General features: G+C 33.8%; 1 protein-coding gene across 4 annotated transcripts in view; it reads right to left on the bottom strand.

Annotated features, from left to right (window-relative positions):
- STXBP4 (syntaxin binding protein 4) overlaps positions 1–19,911 on the bottom strand; it is a 180,713-nt gene that overhangs the window by 92,858 nt on the left and 67,944 nt on the right. For all 4 annotated transcript variants that reach the window (XM_027087100.1, XM_027087103.1, XM_027087102.1 and 1 more), the window contains 2 exons: positions 6,245–6,334; positions 2,880–2,945 (listed from right to left, as the gene is read on the bottom strand). In XM_027087100.1, coding sequence (XP_026942901.1) covers positions 2,880–2,945; positions 6,245–6,334 — 156 coding nt within the window. The remainder of the gene's footprint in view (positions 1–2,879; positions 2,946–6,244; positions 6,335–19,911) is intronic.

Genomic DNA, 19,911 nt, shown 5'->3' with positions numbered 1-19,911 from the left:
ATCTTTACCTAATCTTTTTAATATTTGGTGTCAGTTTTAAATAATATTCAGTGACTATTATACTTTACTCATACAACAGAATGATCTTATGTTATTTTCCCTTTTTTTCTCCCTTCTCCTCTCATTAAAAATAAAATTGCATCTTTGATTTTTGTCAGACATGTAATGTTTACACATTATTCTTTTACCTGTGAACTCACTCTCATTTTAGTCTCAGCTATAAAATAACAGATAGGAAATGCTCACAGTTTGGAAATTCTTGTCAAAGTTATCCCAGGCATTTTTTGGCTGGGTGAAACTCACCTCTCCCAGATTCCTCAGGAATACTACATGTGTACATTATGCTCTGAATACTGGCACATTTTAAACTGTTTTTCTATGGCCTTGATATCTGGGAGTCAACTTGGTGGTATACAATATTCTTGGTTTACACATTCTTTCCTTTAGTTTCATGAAAATATTGCTCCACTAATGCCTTACTTTGTATGTTGTATCAAGAAGGCTGATGCTGGTCTAATTCTATTGCCTTTGTAAGTTATTTGACCTTTTCATTTGAAGGCACTTTGCATATTTTTTTCTCTATCTTTAAAGTCTACTAGTTTTACTAGGATAGGTCCTATAATTGATCTTTCCAGGCCAAATTTCCCCACTATCCATTAACAGTGTCATCTTATTTCTGAAAAGTTTTCTTGGATTATAGTTCTAAATATTAGTGCTGTTCAGTTGTTTTGATTTACTTCTTTAAGAAAATCTTTTACTTCTTTATTTCATTCTTATTTTTCTGGTTTTCTTCAATGCCTTTTCATTTGATTATGTTCTTCCTTGGGAAACCTGTAATTTAGTTTTCATTTCTGGTATCATTTTGTCTTTTTCTTCTCTTTCTTTCCTAAGTTTTATCAACTCTCATTTCATTTATTCCTGTTTTTTGTCATTTTCTAAGTCAGTTTTAAATTTCTGATTTGAGGTGCTTTTCTTTCTTAATGCCAAATGCTTGTTTGAGGATATTAAATTGAGTTTGCAGTGATGTGTTACAGTTTTTGTCAGCTTTGTTGTAGAATTGTTTTGGAGTTTTCATTAGGAGGAAAGCTTTAATTCATATTGTCTGATTTTTACAGTTGTCTTGTAATGACAGGGACAGATTTTTTTTTTCCAATTCCTTTTTCTTTCATAGAAAGAGTTCTTAGTTCAACAGCACCCTCTTCTGTGCAATTTCTTTTATGGATCATGTTGTTGACGATCATAGTGGAGGGTAGATAGGGGAGGTTTGGTATGTCTTGTTTCTCTTTCATTTCTGCAAGATCCTTAATTTTCCCCTCTTATTTCCTTGTTTCCCTTTATTTCCTAATCTCCAAGGGATACCACCCCTTCTCTATTTGATTCTTCCCCAGAAGCAATGATTCTCGAAGGCTGCCACTTCTGGTTGCACACACTTTCTCAAGTCCTGAGAACCACAAAAACCTGGCCTCTGTTCAGTATTTTGGCATTAATAGTGGCATTTTTCTCTTTCTGGGGGTGATCTTATTTGTAGTATTTCATCTAATTGCTCTGTTTCTCCTTATTCTTTTTCAGAGTTTTTAAGCCGTAACTCCTCTGCTCTTTGTACGCCAGGTTTCAGTGGCAGGCAAGTTGCAAGAATTTGTTGGAATTTTTAAACTATTTGTATGTAGTTTGAAGGTTCTGGTGTTCCCTGTCCAATAGCCATATTTAAGGTATGGGTCTTAGGAATTCCCTGGCAGTCCAGTGGTTAGGACTCGGTGCTTTCACTACCATGGGCCTGGGTTCAATCCCTGGTTGGGGAACTAAGATCCTGCAAGTCAAGTGGCACAGCCAAAAAAAACCCCAAACAAACAAACAAAAGAAACCAGTATGGGTCCTGTATGGTTTTATTTTGCTCTGTAAATTTTATGTTTTCTGGGAGGATAATGTTGGGGAGATTCAAAATCAGGTGATTGCCACTGATCTATAACAATGGTCTCTTAACTTCCTACTCTTATTAATATTTTATTTGTTTGTTACTTGTATCTCTATTTCATGATGATGCTGTTGTATTTTTTTGCTGTAAGTTACTTAAAATTCTCTGAAGAATGATGCAGAGTGAAAATTAATTTTTTAAAAATTAATTAGTTAATTAATTTTTGGCTGCGTTGTGTCTTCATTGCTGTGTGCAGGCTTTCTCTAGTTGCAGCGAGCGGGGGCTGCTCTTCATTGCGGTGCATGGGCTTCTCATTGCACTGGCTTCTCTCGTGGAGAATGGGCTCTAGGCACGCAGGTTTCAGTAGTTGTGGCACACGGGCTCAGTAGTTGTGGCTTGCAGGCTCTAGAGCGCAGGCTCAGTAGTTGTGGCGCATGGGCTTAGTTGCTCCATGGCATGTGGGATCTTCCCTGACCAGGGATCAAACCCGTGTACCCTGCATTGGCAGGCGGATTCTCAACCACTGCACCACCAGGGAAATCCCAAATTTTTACTTTTCATTATTAAAAAATAAAATTAAAAAATGCTCTGCTTTGGAGGTTTTTGTTTTTTGCTTGCTTTGTTTTTATCTTTAATAAGATGAGTATGAGTAACAGAAGAAAAGAAAAAGGGAAAATAAAAGAGAAAGAAAAAAAGAAGAGAAAAGCAATGAGATGGGTCATTTCAGTCCATAGATATCTGGCTTTGAAAGCAATTTCCAAGAGGAGTTTTAACATTTCCTTTGGTAGCAGGAATTCAGCATGGGTACAGCCCCTATGAGTGATCGCTTTTAAGATCTATACATTTTATACTATACTGTTTACATCTGTAAGCTCTGGGATATTATACAGCATCAATACTTTGTAATTATACCTCATATGTTTATGCACACATATACAAAACACATATATACAATACATACACTTACTTGTTTCACATTTTGGAGTTCTTCTGTCAATTGTTTCCTTTGCCTTTCCGATTGAAATAATTTTTCCTATATTTAAAAACCACTGAATTAATAACTTGTTATGAAGGTATCAATGAGTATGATATTTAGGGCTTTGTTTCAAAGCTTATAAATTCCCCAAACATCCAATTTCTACAATTTGAAAATGTAGTTCCCAGTCATTTTTCTGCCTTTACACATACCATCTAAAAGTAATTAGTTATTTACAGTATAATTGTGGTGATGTAAACATATTTTCTGTTACTATAATTAGTCACTTTTTTTGGAGGGGGGTCCGGCACCATGCAGCTTGCAGAATCTTAGCTCCCTGACCAGGGACTGAACCCGGGCCACAGCAGTGAAAGCCCGGAATCCTAACCACTAGCTACCAGTGGACTCCCTGTTAGCCGCTTTTTAAAACCTCAAAATCCAAGGTCCAAAATAAGTCAATCAGGATCAGAATGTATAAATATTAACTAAATGTTGGGTAATAGCTATCATTGCCAAAGAGCTTGCAAATTGAAGAGCATTATTATTACAACTTAGAGTGTCTCTTACTATACTAAAGAGGACTATGAAACTGGGTTAACTATTATTTTCTTAATTTAGTTTATTTTTGGAAGATTATCCATAAAACTGAAGATATGACTGGTGTAACCAAAATATGAAATAATAGTTACTAAGGAAGAATAACATTAGGCATGTCAATCAAATATTAAAATCTTTGAACTTAAAATTCAGTTGAGCAAATATCCTAAAATGTTCAATTTTGTTAAGTATGTCATAAATAAATCTACATGTTTTTGATCAAATCAGAGATACTAAGAGTAATTTAAGAACAATTTTACTATAAACCCAAGCAGAGGAATTGCTGGAAGATTATATTGAGTGGTAGATATTCATGGCAGCATTGCAGGGTTTACAGGAAGCAATTCGCTTTCTGTTATACTTCAGCTCATTCTTGTCTAACAGATGAAATGAAAGTACATGACAATGAATATCATATAGCAATCTAATGAATCTGCCACAGACCAGAAGTCAAGAAACTGCTGGCTCCTGGGTTTTATGCAAGTCACCTTCACTTTTTGTGTCCTAGTTTTTTGCATCTGTAAATGGAAAATATATCTATTTTCATTCAGCTTTGCAAAGCAGTAGCAATGTGAACTCTGCAGAAAGGCTTTAAGTTAAATGAGGCCCATGGTACTTTTAAAAATCATTCTTGCAAAATAAAAATTAGCCATTGGTATCAAATTTTCTTGGCTTCATTTTTCTTTGTACCTCAAATCAGACATGAAGAATAGAGATGTCACAGGATAATGGGAAGTGATGAGAGACCATCTACACACTCCATGAACTTCATTTAACAACCTCTGCTATTTGTGTGAGTGTGTGTAATATCAATACAAGCAGAAAAACTCAAAAGTGCAAACATTATCTCAAATGAAATATTTATTGCTTTGTACAATCTTTTCTATAGTTAAACAAGTGGTTCTCAGCCAATAGGTTCTCAGGTAAAGGAAATTATAAAATATAGAATATATTTCACCCGTGCTTTTACGTTTTGTCACAGTAGGATATGCTCAGTTACATCTCAAAAATTTTAAATGTGAATCCTGATTTACTGAATAGCTCCTCAGGAAAACTTTGTTTAAATGTTAAATTAAATTAAAATTCTAATAATTACTACTGATATTCCAATAAAAAACAGGAATATATCACTAAATTTAACAATGATAAACATTAGGGAAATAAAAAAGATCTGAGAGCCTCAGAAAATTCTGATGAACTGTAAGACTCAACGACTTATGCAGAGTAAATTATATAAAAATGCTGTCTTACCAATGTAACCAACCCTGGAGATGTTTTCTAAGAGAATATGAGGAAACTACTGTCAATATATTTTTAAAACTAAATTTATATTTTTCATCTTAACTCTTGTTACAAAAAAAAATGTGGATAGTGGTTTCAAAGATGTAAAAAGAAATATAAAATATTCCTTTAGTAGTAAAATGCTTACATTTGGACGTAACATGAATTGGTAATATCTTTTGAAAGGGAATTTGGCAACATGTAAAATTTTATGCATCCATATTCTTTGATAAAGGCAATTCGGCTTTCAGAAATGTATTCAATTTGTACTTTTACAACTGCACAACGGCCCAAAGATACATCTACAAAGCTACTTATGATGGAATTATTTTTAATAATGGAAAACTGGAAATAGCCTAAATATCCATCAATAAAGAACTGGTTAAATAACCTAGAATAGAACCTTTTGATGATAGGAGAGGCATTAAAAAGAATTAGGTAGATCTGTATATGTTAACCTGAAAAGTAACCAAAGATATAATGCTAACAAAGAGAAAAAAAGAAGGCAAGTTGTAAAAAAGTGTGTATGCAATTTTGTAAAAGTTAAAAAATATATACACATGTATTTTTAAACATATGATTGGCTACATAGAGAAAGTCTCCCAAAGGATAAACAAGATATGTTAAACAATGGCTTCCTCTAGAGGTCAGAATTTAAAAACTAAGGTAGCAAGGAAATTTCTTTCTTTCTTTCTTTCTTTTTTTTTTTTTTTTTTTGGTGTAAAGATTTTGCTTTAATAAAAATTAAACAAATAATAGAATTTCACTTATTTAAGAAAATAATTAAAAGTAATTTAAAAATATATTCCTATGGTGAATTAATGGTAAATCAAGTAGTTATGTTGCTTTTCTTGAAGATTTGAAAAATATAATGGCTTTCTGTAAAACTTAGGATATAATGTAAATTTAATATTCTACTAAACATGAAATGAAGACATATAAACAGAACCAAAATCTTAAAGTATATTTGGGATTTACTGTGTTTTTATTTCCCTTAAATCACATTGCCTTAATTCTAAATTATGTTAGCGAAACAAGATGTCCCTGAAGCATTCCCATGAACATGGGAGAAAATGTATTTCCCAATGAACATCTGAGGATCCAAAACTGTCATGGCTTGTTTTGTGGGCTTCTCATCTAATCTTTGTTGGCTCCTTATTCTTGCCATCAGCATAAGAAAAAACAGGGGTGAAAAGTAGCTAGATCAGAAGGGATAACTAAAAACCACTGTTCACACTGAATCTTAGATGGAGATTGTGAAATATAAATATGTGTGTGAACTAAAAAATTAATTCTCTAAAGGTCAGCTGAAGAAATAAATATCAAATTACTTGGTATTAACATTCAATGCTAAGTTATTTGATATTAATATTCTTTAAAAAAAAACTAAGCCCCGATACTGCAGAATTCAACAGAAGGTAATTTTCTTTCTTTTCATTTTTCTAAAGAAAATATAAGGAAGCTAAATTGGAGATTACCTTAAGTGTATTCACTTCTTCCAAGGCATCATTTCTTTCATGCTTAAGCCTTTCCATTTCATCTGCTTCTAAGGAATCACAGGGAAGAAGCTGTCAACATTAAAATATAAGAGAAAAGTTATACATTAGATACTAATTATGAGAACATAAAAATCCTTTTTGATGAGTCTTAGGCTTTTGCATTCCAATAACAAGATTCAGTTTCTTACTTTGGAGTCATTTCATTAGATAAAAGAGAATATTAAAATAATCTGGGGTAACTTAATTCATTTAAGCTTAACCTTATATTTTTGTTACTAATACAGAATTTAGATGATTATGAGATATATACACTCTGTTCTCATTTTTATTATTCTTATTTTAACAATATAATTTTTCCTTAAAGTCCAAATTTTAAGACTGTGTTTATAATGTATGTGTTTATATATATATATATATATATATATATATATATATATGTGTGTGTGTGTGTGTGTGCGTGTGTGTGTGTATACACACACAATGGAATATTACTCTGCCATAAAAATGAATGAAATAATGCCATTTGCAGCAATGTGGATGGACATAGAGAATATTATGCTTAGTGAAATAAGTCAGAAGAAAGGCAAATACTATATGATATCACTTACATGTGGAATCTAAAAAATAATACAAATGAATGTATATGTAAAACAGAAACAGAGTCACAGACATAGAAAACAAACTTGTGGTTACTGAAAGGGAGAGGGAAGGGGGGAGGGACAAATTAGGGGTATTAACAGGGATTAGGGATTAACAGATACAAAGTACTATATATAAAATAGATAAGCAACAAGGATATACTGTATAGCACAGGGAATTATACCCAGATTCTTGTAACAACCTATAACGGAATATAATCTGGAAAATACTGAATCACTATGTTGTATACCTGAAACTAACATAATACTGTAAATCAACTATACTTCAATTAAAAAGACTTTATGAGTTATCAACATAAACTACTCCATAAAGATGTCCACACCAAGTACATGGTATATAAGGCTAACAAAATGCTGGACATTATCAACCAAGATAGTTTACAGGAACCCAGTAAAGTACATTAATTGATTATGCCTATTATTGTTTTAACTAAATGAAATATAATGTAACAGCCAAAGTGGCTTAAAAAGATTCCTGCACAGAAATTGTCTTGAAGATAATATTAATAATTCATGCACAGGTGAATAACAACAACAAAAAATAGCAGAAATGACAATTTCTCTTACTTCTAGCTTGATCTCTGACAGTTAATTATAAGGTAAAAAAAATGGCAATCTTATCAGAGATAAAAATCCAAGTCTAATTATAGCCATCTTCTATGCAGAAGTTATAATAGAACTAAAAATAAAGTATAGAAAATATGATTTATAGGACCAAATAGAGAAAGTGATCGCTATATAAGTATGAGCTTTAAAGCAGGGCCCTTCAGATAGGAGAGGTGAATGCAGAGTAGGAAAAGATAATACAAATAGTTAATAATATCAACCATTTATTAGGAACTTTGTGCAGATACATTGCTAAGGACTGTATATATTCAATATTAAATCCTTACCATAACTTTGTGTCTATTTTGCATGAGGGAATGGGCTCAAAAGGTTAGTAAAATGCCTAAGGTTTCACAGCTAGTAAGTGGCCATTCCAAGATTCCCACAGAGATCTGACATTAGTCTGTGATTTTTTACTAACTGCTCAACAAAAAATCATGGTGGTATGGATATAATAAACTCAGATTTGCTTTATATCCCAAAAGGTAACATAATGACTTGTTTTCCTCAAGTTTTCCAACCATATTACACACACACACTCTCCTTTATTTTGTAGTATCTCGTGGGACTAATGTCTACCAAGCACATTCTGGGAAACACTGCTACTATACATTCAGATGGTCTTATTCTATTTTGTTATCTTAAGAAGTAAAATTAAACAATTCAGAGTTTAAATGAGAATCTAGATAACAGAGCTATCATAATTTACTAAGATAAATTATGGATTGGGATTTTTAGGGATGTAATCATAAATTTTTGCATTTAAAATGAAGGTAAGTCATGCATAAAAGAGTCCATGGTACCATTTTGGGAGGAAGAACACTAGGCGACAGACATAGAACACACCATGAGTTAAAAAAAAAAGTTTTATAACTTTATTGCTATTTTAGGGCTAAACAGAAAAAACTGGCCATAGATATTACTTGTGAATTCTTTGAAAAGCCCCTTTGTACCCAGTGACTTTCCAAATATGCTTCAACTAAGCAAGCAGCAAATGAAATTAATACATTGTTGCTATTTAACATGAATGATTCCAGACAGATACCTATTTTCTAATATACCTCCAGTTCTTGGACTTTATCCTCCTTTCCTGCCTGGCTCCCATGATATAATTTTTGACCCTCAGGCCCCTTGACCTCTGCGATACCTGGTACATAACATTATAAATCATTTCTACTCTGCTTTCTCACGTCTCCTATGGAGATATCAAGAGATACTTCAGAAAGTCACTGCACTGAGCTGAGCAAGTCTGACCTCAACTCTCCCTTCACTGTGCTCCATCATCATAATTTTTAAGTTATTTGACTTGTGCCAATTCTGGATAGCCACTATTGCACTGGCCACCTTCCTAGCCTCAATTCATTTTAAACAGAACAAAACAACAACCTCTGTTTCAGTCTAATTTTATTGATAAACCCTTCCATTACGAATCCATCCAATTACATCCTTTCCTTAAAATTTCTGTGTATTCCCCTTCCATTTCCCCTGCTTACTCCTTTTACTTCTTATAATCTTGTTTACGTATCTTTCCTCCCATCCCCACATTACAAAAATAATTACTTGTAGTGTCACCAAACAACCTGCTATTTGACAAAATAAATGCCTCTCATCAACTTGCTTAACCACTTTGCTACATATAACATTGCTCAAGCCATTTGTTCTTGAAACTTTCTCTTCCCTAGGTTTTTCATACTCCACTATCTCATCTACCCTCAGAATATTTAGGCTGTTTTGACTTAATTTCACTTCTACTCCTTAAATGGGGGAAAAGGGAGGTTCCCCAAAGTTTGTCCCTTTCCGCTGCCTTCTCTACAAGCTCTCCCTGAGTGATAACATTCACTGCCATGCTATCATAACTATCACACTCCAGATCATTCTCAAATCCCTCTCCTGGTGTCCAGTTCCTTATTTCCAATTGCCTTTTGGTTATTTATACCTGTTAGCATCTTGAACTTACTCTTTCCAAAACACAACCCATCATCTTCTCTACCTTTCTCTTCTTATTCTCTTTCCAGTAAAAGTAACAACATGTCATTAATCATCCGAATAAAAACTTCAGAGTTATCTTTAACTCATTCTCCCTTGGTTCTGACATCCAAATGCAAGCCTCATTGACGAGATACTTGTTTCAGTAAATATCTTAGATCTGTCTCACCATTCCTTTCCATTCTCCTCATCTTCACCATAGTTTAGCTCTTTATTATTCCATATTTGGTAGTCTAGACTAGCAACCACCACGTTAATCCCTTCCAAGATAACCAACACCATTTAAGATTACTATTTCTAAAATACCACTTTGATCATGTCATTATTCTCCTTAATGGCTCCTCACTTAACACAGGTACAAATTTTTAAGTTTAATATTTACTCTTCCTTCACTGACCTGCATGTACCCAATTATCTTATTTAAAACATAGATTACTCTGCTTACCAACACATTATACATATTGTTTTTCATGCTAATAAAAGCGCTTATCATTCTCTGTTCACCTCTTGAGCAGATAAAATCCTATTTATCATTCAAAACTCACTCAAATGCCAACTCTGTTATGAATCCTCTCTTAATGTTCTAAGCTCTATTATTACTATGGCCTTATCACACAATGCATTTTTAAATTTTATTTGTAAATTTCTTTACATTATACCCTAAATTCCTTGAGGGGCAGGCTCCAGTTTTATTAACCTTAATAACATGTGCTGGAGCACCTAACACAATGCCACACACATTGTAGTTGTTCAATATACATTTAATGTTTTACAGATGAGTATATAGTGAAGTGGCTATAAAGTATTTACTGCTACACATAGTGAGAAATAACATTTATATCAATGAAATATTACCATTCTTATTATATACAGCTCACTTTGATATTTTCCATTCTATCCTATTTCACTTGTTAAAATGCAATCCACTTAATTGATTTAGCATGAACCCCAATTGTGAAAAGTCTACATTCAGATACTTGTGGTGTTCTGTGATTTTAATATAATCCATTTATGATACTTGATTAGTGTGGTAAAGCCATCACAATATCATGGACTACAGTCTGCTGTTGCTAATTTTAGAATACTGATAGATGTAGGCTCCAACCTTGCCTTTTCTGGGTGTAATCTTGTGCCAGTCACAGGTATAGCACTGTGTGAATTTTTTAATATAGCAATGATGACTAGAATCACAGAAAGATAATTATATTTTTGCTTCTAAATGCCATATTATTCTAAAACCAAAAGCTTTTTGTCAACTAAACAAAAGTAGGACTGACTATACTGGCTCAGCAATTTTTTCTTCTTAAAAGATAGTATCTCAAGAAATCTTATGAGTCAGACAGAATGATCAGCAAATGAAGCTAGTTACAAAAGAGTACATACTGTATGATTCTTTTTTACTATTATTAATTTTTATTGGAGTATAGTTGCTTTACAACTATACTTTACAACTATATACTTTTATTGGAGTATAGTTGTGTTAGTTTCTGCTATACCGCAAAGTGAATCAGCCATGCATATACATATATCTCCTCTTTTTAGGATTTCTCTCCCATTTAGGTCACCATATAGCACTGAGTGGAGTTCCCTGTGCTATACAGTAGGTTCTCATTAGTCATCTATTTCATACGTCGTAGTGTATATAAGTCAATCCCAATCTCCCAATTCATCCCACCCCTCCCTTACCCCCTTGGTGTCCATACATTTGTCCTCTACATCTGTGCCTCTATTTCTGCTTTTGCAAATAAGTTAATCTGTATGATTCTATTTATTACTGTGTCCATTATGCTTCCGTAAAAATATTTTTAAAAAATAAATTAAGAAAAATACAAGCCAAAAAAAGGGAAACATATGGGTAAAAAACAAGCATCCCTAACAGATGGATTATAAAATCTGACTGTTGTTTAAGATGAGATGGTTGAGGGGGTGACCAGAGGGGAATTTCCTCACCTTCACAGAATGTCATGTCAGCATCATGACCTCAGATTAATTGATATATTATTTCACATGAGGCACTATACTGTTTTTCAACTAAAAAAAAAAATTGGGAAAAATACTAAAAAATATATTTTTAAAAATTTGTTTCTGGTGAGCTGTTTGACAAGTAATGATTTTTACAGTATTTTCAAACTGTGGTGCATAACTCATTAGTAAATTATAAGACCAAATATTTAATGAAATAAAATTGAATATTAAATAAGAACACAAGGATGTAGAAAAGGTAAGTAATGCTTTGAGACTTTTGTTTCAGTTACATATGTGAGTGTGGTGAAGTAAAATGCATTCTTACTATGGATTTGTGGATTCAGGTCATTTTATGGGGATTCTTCTGTGTGTTGACAAGCAGAATACAACAAAAGAATTCTTGTAAACTGATATAATGACTCTTGCACAATATCTGATTTGAAGCCACAAACAGGAAATTATTGGCATGTGGGCCTTGCACCATTACCATCAGCACTTTGCTTTTGCTATCAAAATGCCACAGATTGGATACATTCTTATCTGCCCTAAAATCATACTGGCAAAAAGGAAGTAAATTACTAATTTGGAGCATGAGTATTTCTTTGCAGTTGCTAAGAAAGTTTTGTATGCTCATACAAAGTACTCTGAATTCCCTACTTGACTTATATTGTAAGCCACCCAACAACCTTTGCCTTTCCTCATCATAAATGGATATGGTAGCTTTTAATACTTTTTGGCAATTAGAAAACAATGTTCTGCTACCAACATTAGGTAGATAAAAACAAAGCACCTGGATGAGTGGAAGGAGAACCGTGCTCTTACAGCTTCAGTCTTCCTACTCTAAATGCTACATTTAGAGTAAATCAGATCTGCTAAATCAGCACTTCAATTCTGGGTGAACTAGGTAATCTCCTGAGAGTTTCCAAACAACCAGGTCTTTGGAAACTCTCATTCTCAGCAATGGGAACTCTCATTCATTGTTGGTGGGAATGCAAAATGGTACAACCACTTTGTAAGACAGTTTGGCAGTTTCTTACAAAACTACACATCCTCTTACCATATGATCCAACAATTGAGTTCCTTGGTATTTACCCAAAGGAGTTGAAAACTTATGTCCACACAAAGAACTGCACATGACGTTTATAGTAGTTTTATTCATAATTATCAAAATTTGAAGCAACCAAGATGTTCTTCAATAGGTAAATGGGTAAATAAACATCCAGATAAGAGAGATGAAAAGACACAGAGAAACCTTAAATGCATATTACTAAGTGAAAGAAGCCAATCTGAAAGGGTTATATACTGTATGATTCCAAGTATATGACATTCTGGAAAGGGCAAAACTATGGAGACAATAAAAGGATCAGTGGTTGCTATGGGTGGGGGGGAAGGTTGTGGAGAGATGACAGGCAGTGAACAGAGAATATTTTGTGTAATAAAGATACTCTGTATGATACAATAATGATTGATACATGTCATTATACATTTGTCCAAACCCACACAGAATGTATACACCAAGACTGAACTGTAATGTAAACTATGGACTTTGGGTGATTATGATGTGTCAGTGTAGGTTCATCAGTTATAATAGTCTATAAATTCAACGTAGCAAGATTTTGGCAAAAATGTATACAGATAAGATAAGCCAAAGTAATATTTGAAAAGAAGAACAAGGTGGGAAAGTGTGTCTTAGCAGATATCAAGACTTATGAAACCAAATAAACCAGCAGAATAAAGAGCTCAGAAATGCCCATGCAAATATGGAAATCTTATAAATGACAGAGCTGGACTGAAAATAATCCTTCTATCCCACTGAAATATGAATTTACATTAAAAAAATTACCTTTATAAAAATAATTTAACAAAATTTATATCATATTTATATTTTTTGATTGTGAATCAATAATATAATTACTACTCAAATCAGAAGAAAATTTTAATATGTAAAATCTAATGAACATAGTAAATTGAAATAAATATATTACAATTTACCTAAATTTTTTGGTAACAAAATGATAGGGTGATCAATGAAAGATTTTTAAGCTTGAAATTATAACATATCAGGGTAACATTCTAGGGCAATATAGAAGAGAAGTAAGAGTTAACAGAGAAAAAGGAAAGATGATAAATTTCTGAGAATAAGAACTGATGCCTGAATTTTCTTTTAAAAGATAATTATGGGTACCAAAAACTATAGTATTAGATTTCATTAGATATATTTAAAAGAGTTATATAATAGGTTTCCTTATAAAAAGAAAAATATTTAAGAGGGGTCCAAGATGGTGGCATAGGAAGACCCTGAGTTCACCTCTTCCCACGAACACATCCAATCTACACCTACATATAGAGAAATTTGTTTTGAAGACCTGAAGGCTGAATGGACAGCTACTGCACATAGAAGGACCACATAGAAATGGGTAGTAAAGATGGAAACATGGTATCCATGAGAACCCCACCCTGACCTGCAGTAGGGAGAGATTTTCTGAGGGGCCTGAGCACAGACTCGCCCACCCTGGGACACGACCAAAAAACAGGAGTTTAAAGGGCACCTGGACTAACCCTAGAGCTTCTGCAAATGAGCAAGGAACTGCTGGAGATCTCTCTGGGGTCAGAGGGGCCAGCAACTGCCATCATTTGAGTTCCCCCATGACTCCCCCGGCCCATGCCCACTCCAGCCCAAGCTGCCCCACCAAGGCAGATTTGAGTGCAGCACTCCCCTGGGCCCAAACCTGGCATGCAACAACTCCAACCCCAGCCAACCCACTAAGGTGGTCTCAGATGCAGCATTCACCAAGGCCTTCCTCCAGCCTGTGCCTATTCTAGCCCCAGCCACCCTGCCGAGGTGGCCTCAGGTGCTGCACTCTCCATGGACTGCCTGCTCTAGCTCTATCCAGCCTGCCAAAGCCACCAGGCACAAGTAGTCTACACAGGGAATGCTCCTCTACAAGCCATTCTTTCAAAACCACAGAGGTAGCTATTTTGCCCAATTTATAGAAACAAAAACTGAAAGTCAAATAAAATGAGGAGACAGAGGAATGTTTCAAACTAAGGATCAAAATAAACCCCCACCCCCCCAAAAAAGAAACCTTAATGAAATGGAGATAAATAATTTACCCGATAAAGAGTTCAAGAAAACAGACATAAGGATGCTTACCAAACTCAGAAGAATGAAGGAACACAGTGAGAACTTCAACAAACACTTAGAAAATATAAGAACTAATCAGAACTGAAGAATACAATACAATAGAGGGAATACAATAGAGAGAATAACAGCATACTAGATAATAAAGGAGAATAGATAAGTGATCTGGAAGACAGAATAGTGGAAATCACACAATCAGAACAGCAAAAAGAAGAAAGTTTTTAAAATGAAGAGAGTTTAAGAGACCTCTTGGGCAACATCAAGAGTACCACATTTACATTATAGGGGTCCCATAAGGAGAAGAGAGAAAGGGCCAAAAAACTTATTTGTAGAAATAAAAGCTTATTTGAAGAAAAAAATGAAATAAAAATTTCCCTAACCTGGAAAAGAAAACAGACATTCAGGTACAGGAAACACAGAGTCCCCAAAAAGATGAACCCAAAGAGATTCTCACTGAAATATATTATAATTAAAATGGCAAAAGAGGGAATCTTAAAGGCAGCAAGAGAAATATAGCTAATCACATACAAGAGAAACCCCATAAGACCATCAGCTGATTTTTCAGCAGAAAATTTACAGGCCAGAAGGGAGTGGCATAATATATTTAAAGTGCTGAAAGAAAAAAATAAAATATAATATCTGGCAAGGTTATCATTTAAAATTGAAGGAGAGATAAAGGGTTTCCCAGATAAACAAAAACTTAAAGGAGTTCATCACCACTAAACCAGTCAGACAAGAAATGTTAAAAGGCCTTCTTTAAGCAGAAAAGAAAAGGCTGTAACTAGAAATAAGACAACATATGGAAGGAAGAAAAAAATCCCACTGGTAAAGGCAAATATATAGTGAAGGCAAGGGATCAGCCATTTAAAAAGCCAGTACAAAGTTTAAAAGACAAAAGTAATACAATCAATTGTAACTACAGTAAGTAGTTAAGGGATTCAGAGAATAAAAAGATGTAAAATATGACATCAAAAACATAAAATGTGTGGAGAAGATAAAAACGTAGTGTTTTTATAATGGCTTCAAAATTAAGTGACTATCAGCTTAAAACAGATGGCTATACACAGGTCAATATATAAGACCCTCACAGCAACCACAAACCATAAACCTTGAACAGATACACAAAAAATAAAAAGAAAGGAATCCAAATATAAACTAAAGAAATCCAACAAATCACAAAGAAACAAACCAAGAGAAGAAAATAGGAACAGAGAAGAACTACAAAAACAACCAGAAAACAACTAAAGTGATAATAAATACATACCTATCAATAATTACTTTAAGTGTAAATGGACTAAATGCTCCAAGCAAAAGCCACTGATTAAAGAAAAAAAAAAGACCCATCTATATGCTGCCTGCAGGAGGCTTACCTCAGATCTAAAGCCTCAAATAGATTGAAAGTGAAGGGATGGGAAGAGATTCCATACAATGGAAACAAAAGAAAGCTGGGGTAGCAATACTCATATCAGATTAAATAGACTTTAAAACAAAGACTATAACAAAAGACAAGGGGTCAATCCAACAAGAGAATATAACACTTGTAAACATTTATGCACCCAACACAGAATCACCTAAATATACAAAGCAAACGTTAACAGACATAAAGGGAGAAGTAGATAGCAATACAATAATAAGGGACTTTAATAACCCACTTACATCAATGGACAGATCATCCAGACAGAAAATCAATAAGGAAACCCTGGCCTTAAACAACACATTAGATCACATGAACCTAATAGATATATACAGAACATTCCATTAAAAGCAGCAGAACATGCATTCTTTCAAGTGCACATGGAACATTCTCCATGACAGATCATATGTTAGGCCACAAAACAAGTCTCAGTAAATTTAAGAAGACTAAAATCATACCAAGCAACTTTTCTGACCACAGTAGAAAGACTATAAGAAGAAAATTGTAAAGAAAACAGGTGGAAACTAAACATCAGGCAACTAAACAACCAATGAGTCAATGAAGAAATCAAAGAGGAAATTTAAAAAAATACCCTGAGACAATGAAAATGGAAACACAACTGTCCAAAATCTATGCAATGCAGCTAAAGCAGTTCTAAGAAGGAAGTTTATAGCAATAAAGGCCTAACTCAGGAAACAAGAAAAAATCTCAAATAAACAATCTAAGTGTAAATTTAAAGGAAGTGGAAAAAGAGGAACAAGTTAGTAGAAGGAAAGAAATAAAGATCAGAGCAAAAGTAAATGAAATAGAGATTTAAAAAGCAATAGAAAGGATCAATGAAACTAAGCGTTGGTTCTTTGAAAAGATAAATAAAATTGACAAACCTTTAGCCATCAAGAAAAAAATAAACTCCAAATAAATTAAATCAGAAATAAAAGAGAAATTACAACGGACCCACAGAAATACAAAGGATCATAAGAAAGTGCTATGAAAAATGATATGCCAAACTAGACAATCTAGAAGAAATGGATAAATTCCTAGAGACAGACAATCTTCCATGAAAGAGTCATGAAGAAATAGAAAATATGAATAGACTGATTACTAGTAAGGAAATTAATACATAATCAAAAAACTCCCCCAAAACAAAAGTCCAGATCCAGATGGCTTCATAGGTAACTTCTACCAAACACTGAAAGAAGAGTTAATCCCTATACTTCTCAAATTACTCCAAAAAACTAAAGAGAAGGCCACACTTCCAAATTCATTTTACAAGGCCAGCATTATCCTGAGACCAAAAACAAAGACACAACACACATACAAAAAATTATAGGACAATGTCCTTGATAAACACGGATGTAAAAATTAATAAAACATTAGCAAACCAAATTCAACAACAGATTAAAAGAATCATACACCATGATCAATTAGGATTCATTCCAGGGATTCAAGGATGGTTTGACATCTGTAAATAAAACAATGTGATATACCACATGAACAAAACAGAGGATAAAAACCATGTGATCATCCAAAAAGATGCAGAAAAAGCATTTGACAAAATTCAACATCCATTTAAGATAAAAACTCTCACAAAGTGAATATAGAGGGAACACACCTTAACATAATAAAAGCCATACATGAGAAAACCACAGCCAACATACTATTCCACATTGAAAAGCTGAAAGCATTTCTGCTAACCTCAGGAACAAGACAAAGATGCTCATTCTTGCATCCACTTTTATTCAACACAGTATTGGAGGTCCCAGCCAGAGCAATCAGATAAGAAAAAGAAATAAAAGGCATCTAAATTGGAAAGGTAGAAGTAAAACTGTCACTATTGATACTATATATAAAAAAACCCAAAGACACCACCAAAAAACTACTAGGATTAATAAATGAATTCAGTAAAGTTGCAGGATACAAAACTAATATACAGAAATCTGTTGCATTTCTGTACACTAATAATGAACTATCAGAAAGAGAAATCAAGAAAACAATTCCATTTACAACTGCATCAAAAAGAATAAAATATTTAGGAATAAATTTAAACAGAGAGGTGAAAGACCTGTACTCTGATAAGTATAAGACACAGAGGAAAAAGTTGAAGACAACAGAAGAAAAAAATACTGTACTCATGGACTGGAAGCATCAATATTGTTAAAATGTCCACACTACCCAAAGCAATCTACAGATTCAGTGCAATCCCTATCAAAATATCAATGGCATTTTTCACAGAACTAGAACAAATAATCCTAAAATTAGTATTGAACCACAAAAGACCCCTAATAACCAAAGCAATCTTTTAGGATATATATATAAAGGATATATATATCCTTTCTTATATTCTTTTTACATTGTGGTTTATCCCAGGACATTGAATATAGTTCTCTGTGCTATACAGTAAGACCTTGTTGTCCATCCATTCTATATATAATAGTTTGCATCTACTAACCCCAAATTCCCAGTCCAACCCTCCCACACACCCCCTTTGGCAAACACAAGTCAGTTCTCTATGTCTGAGAGTCTTTTTCTGCTTTGTAGATAGGTTCATTTGTGTCATATTTTAGATTCTACATATAAGTGATATCATATTGTATTGTCTTTCCCTTTCTGACTTACTTCACTTAGTATGACCATCTCTAGTTGCATCCATGTTGCTGCAAATGGCATTATTTTGTTCTTTTTTATGGCTGAGTAGTATTCCATAGTATATATGTACCGCATCTTTATCTATTCATCTTTTGATGGACACTTAGGTTGTTTCCGTGTCTTGGCTATTGTGACTAGTGCTGCTATGAACATAGGAGTGCATGTATCCTTTGGAATTAGAGTTTTGTCCGGACATATGTTTGACCTCCATACTGTTTTCCATAGTGGCTGCACCAACTTACATTCCCATCAACAGTGTAGGAGGGTTCTCTTTTCTCCATACCCTCTCCAGAATTTGTTATTTGTAGGCTTTTTAATGATGGCCATTCTTACTGGTGTGAGGTGGTACCTCATTGTAATTTTGATTTGCATTTTTCTAATAATTAGTGATGTTGAGTATCTTTTCATGTGCTTATTGGCCAACTGTATGTCTTCTTTTGAGAAATGTCTATTTAGGTCTTCTGCCCATTTTTTGATTGGGTTGTTTGTTTTTGTTGTTGAGTTGAGTTATATGAACTGTCTGTATATTTTGGAAATTAAGCCTTTGTCGGTTGCATCATTTGCAAATATTTTCTCCCATCCCATAGACTGTCTTTTTGTTTTGTTTTTGGTTGCCTTTGCTGTGCAAAAGCTTGTAAGTGTGATTAGATCCCATTTGTTTATTTTTGTTTTTATTTCTATTGCCTTGGGAGACTGATCTAAGAAAACACTAGTACAATTTACCTCAGAGAATGTTTTGCCTATGTTCTCTTCTAGGAGTTTTACGGTGTCTTGTCTTATATTTAAGTCTTTAAGCCATTTTGAGTTTATTTTTCTGTATGGTGTTAGGGTGTGTCCTAATTTCATTCATTTCATGCAGCTGTACAACTTTCCCACTTGCTGAAGAGACTGTCTTTTACCCATTTTATATTCTTGTCTCCTTTGTCGAAGATTAATTGACCGTAGATATGTGGGTTTACTTCTGGGCTTTCTATTAGGTTCCATTGATGTAAGTATTTGTTTTTGTGCCAATACCATGCCGCTTGCATTACTGTAGTTTTTTAGTATTGTATGAAGTCTGGGAGGATTATGCCTCCTGCTTTCTTCTTTTTCCTCAGAACTGCTTTGGCTTCCTTCTTTTTCTTCAGAATTGCTTTGGGAATTCTGAGTCTTTTATGGTTCCATATAAATTTTAGGATTATTTGTTCTAGTTCTGTGAAAAATGTCATGGGTAATTTGATGGGGATTG

Source organism: Aethalodelphis obliquidens, unplaced genomic scaffold (genome assembly GCF_003676395.1).
Source record: "Aethalodelphis obliquidens isolate GAN/ISIS:26980383/991018 unplaced genomic scaffold, ASM367639v1 scaffold58, whole genome shotgun sequence".
Lineage (NCBI taxonomy): Eukaryota > Metazoa > Chordata > Mammalia > Artiodactyla > Delphinidae > Aethalodelphis > Aethalodelphis obliquidens.
Note: the sequence above shows the minus strand (reverse complement) of the source record. Positions and strands in the feature narration are given on the sequence as shown.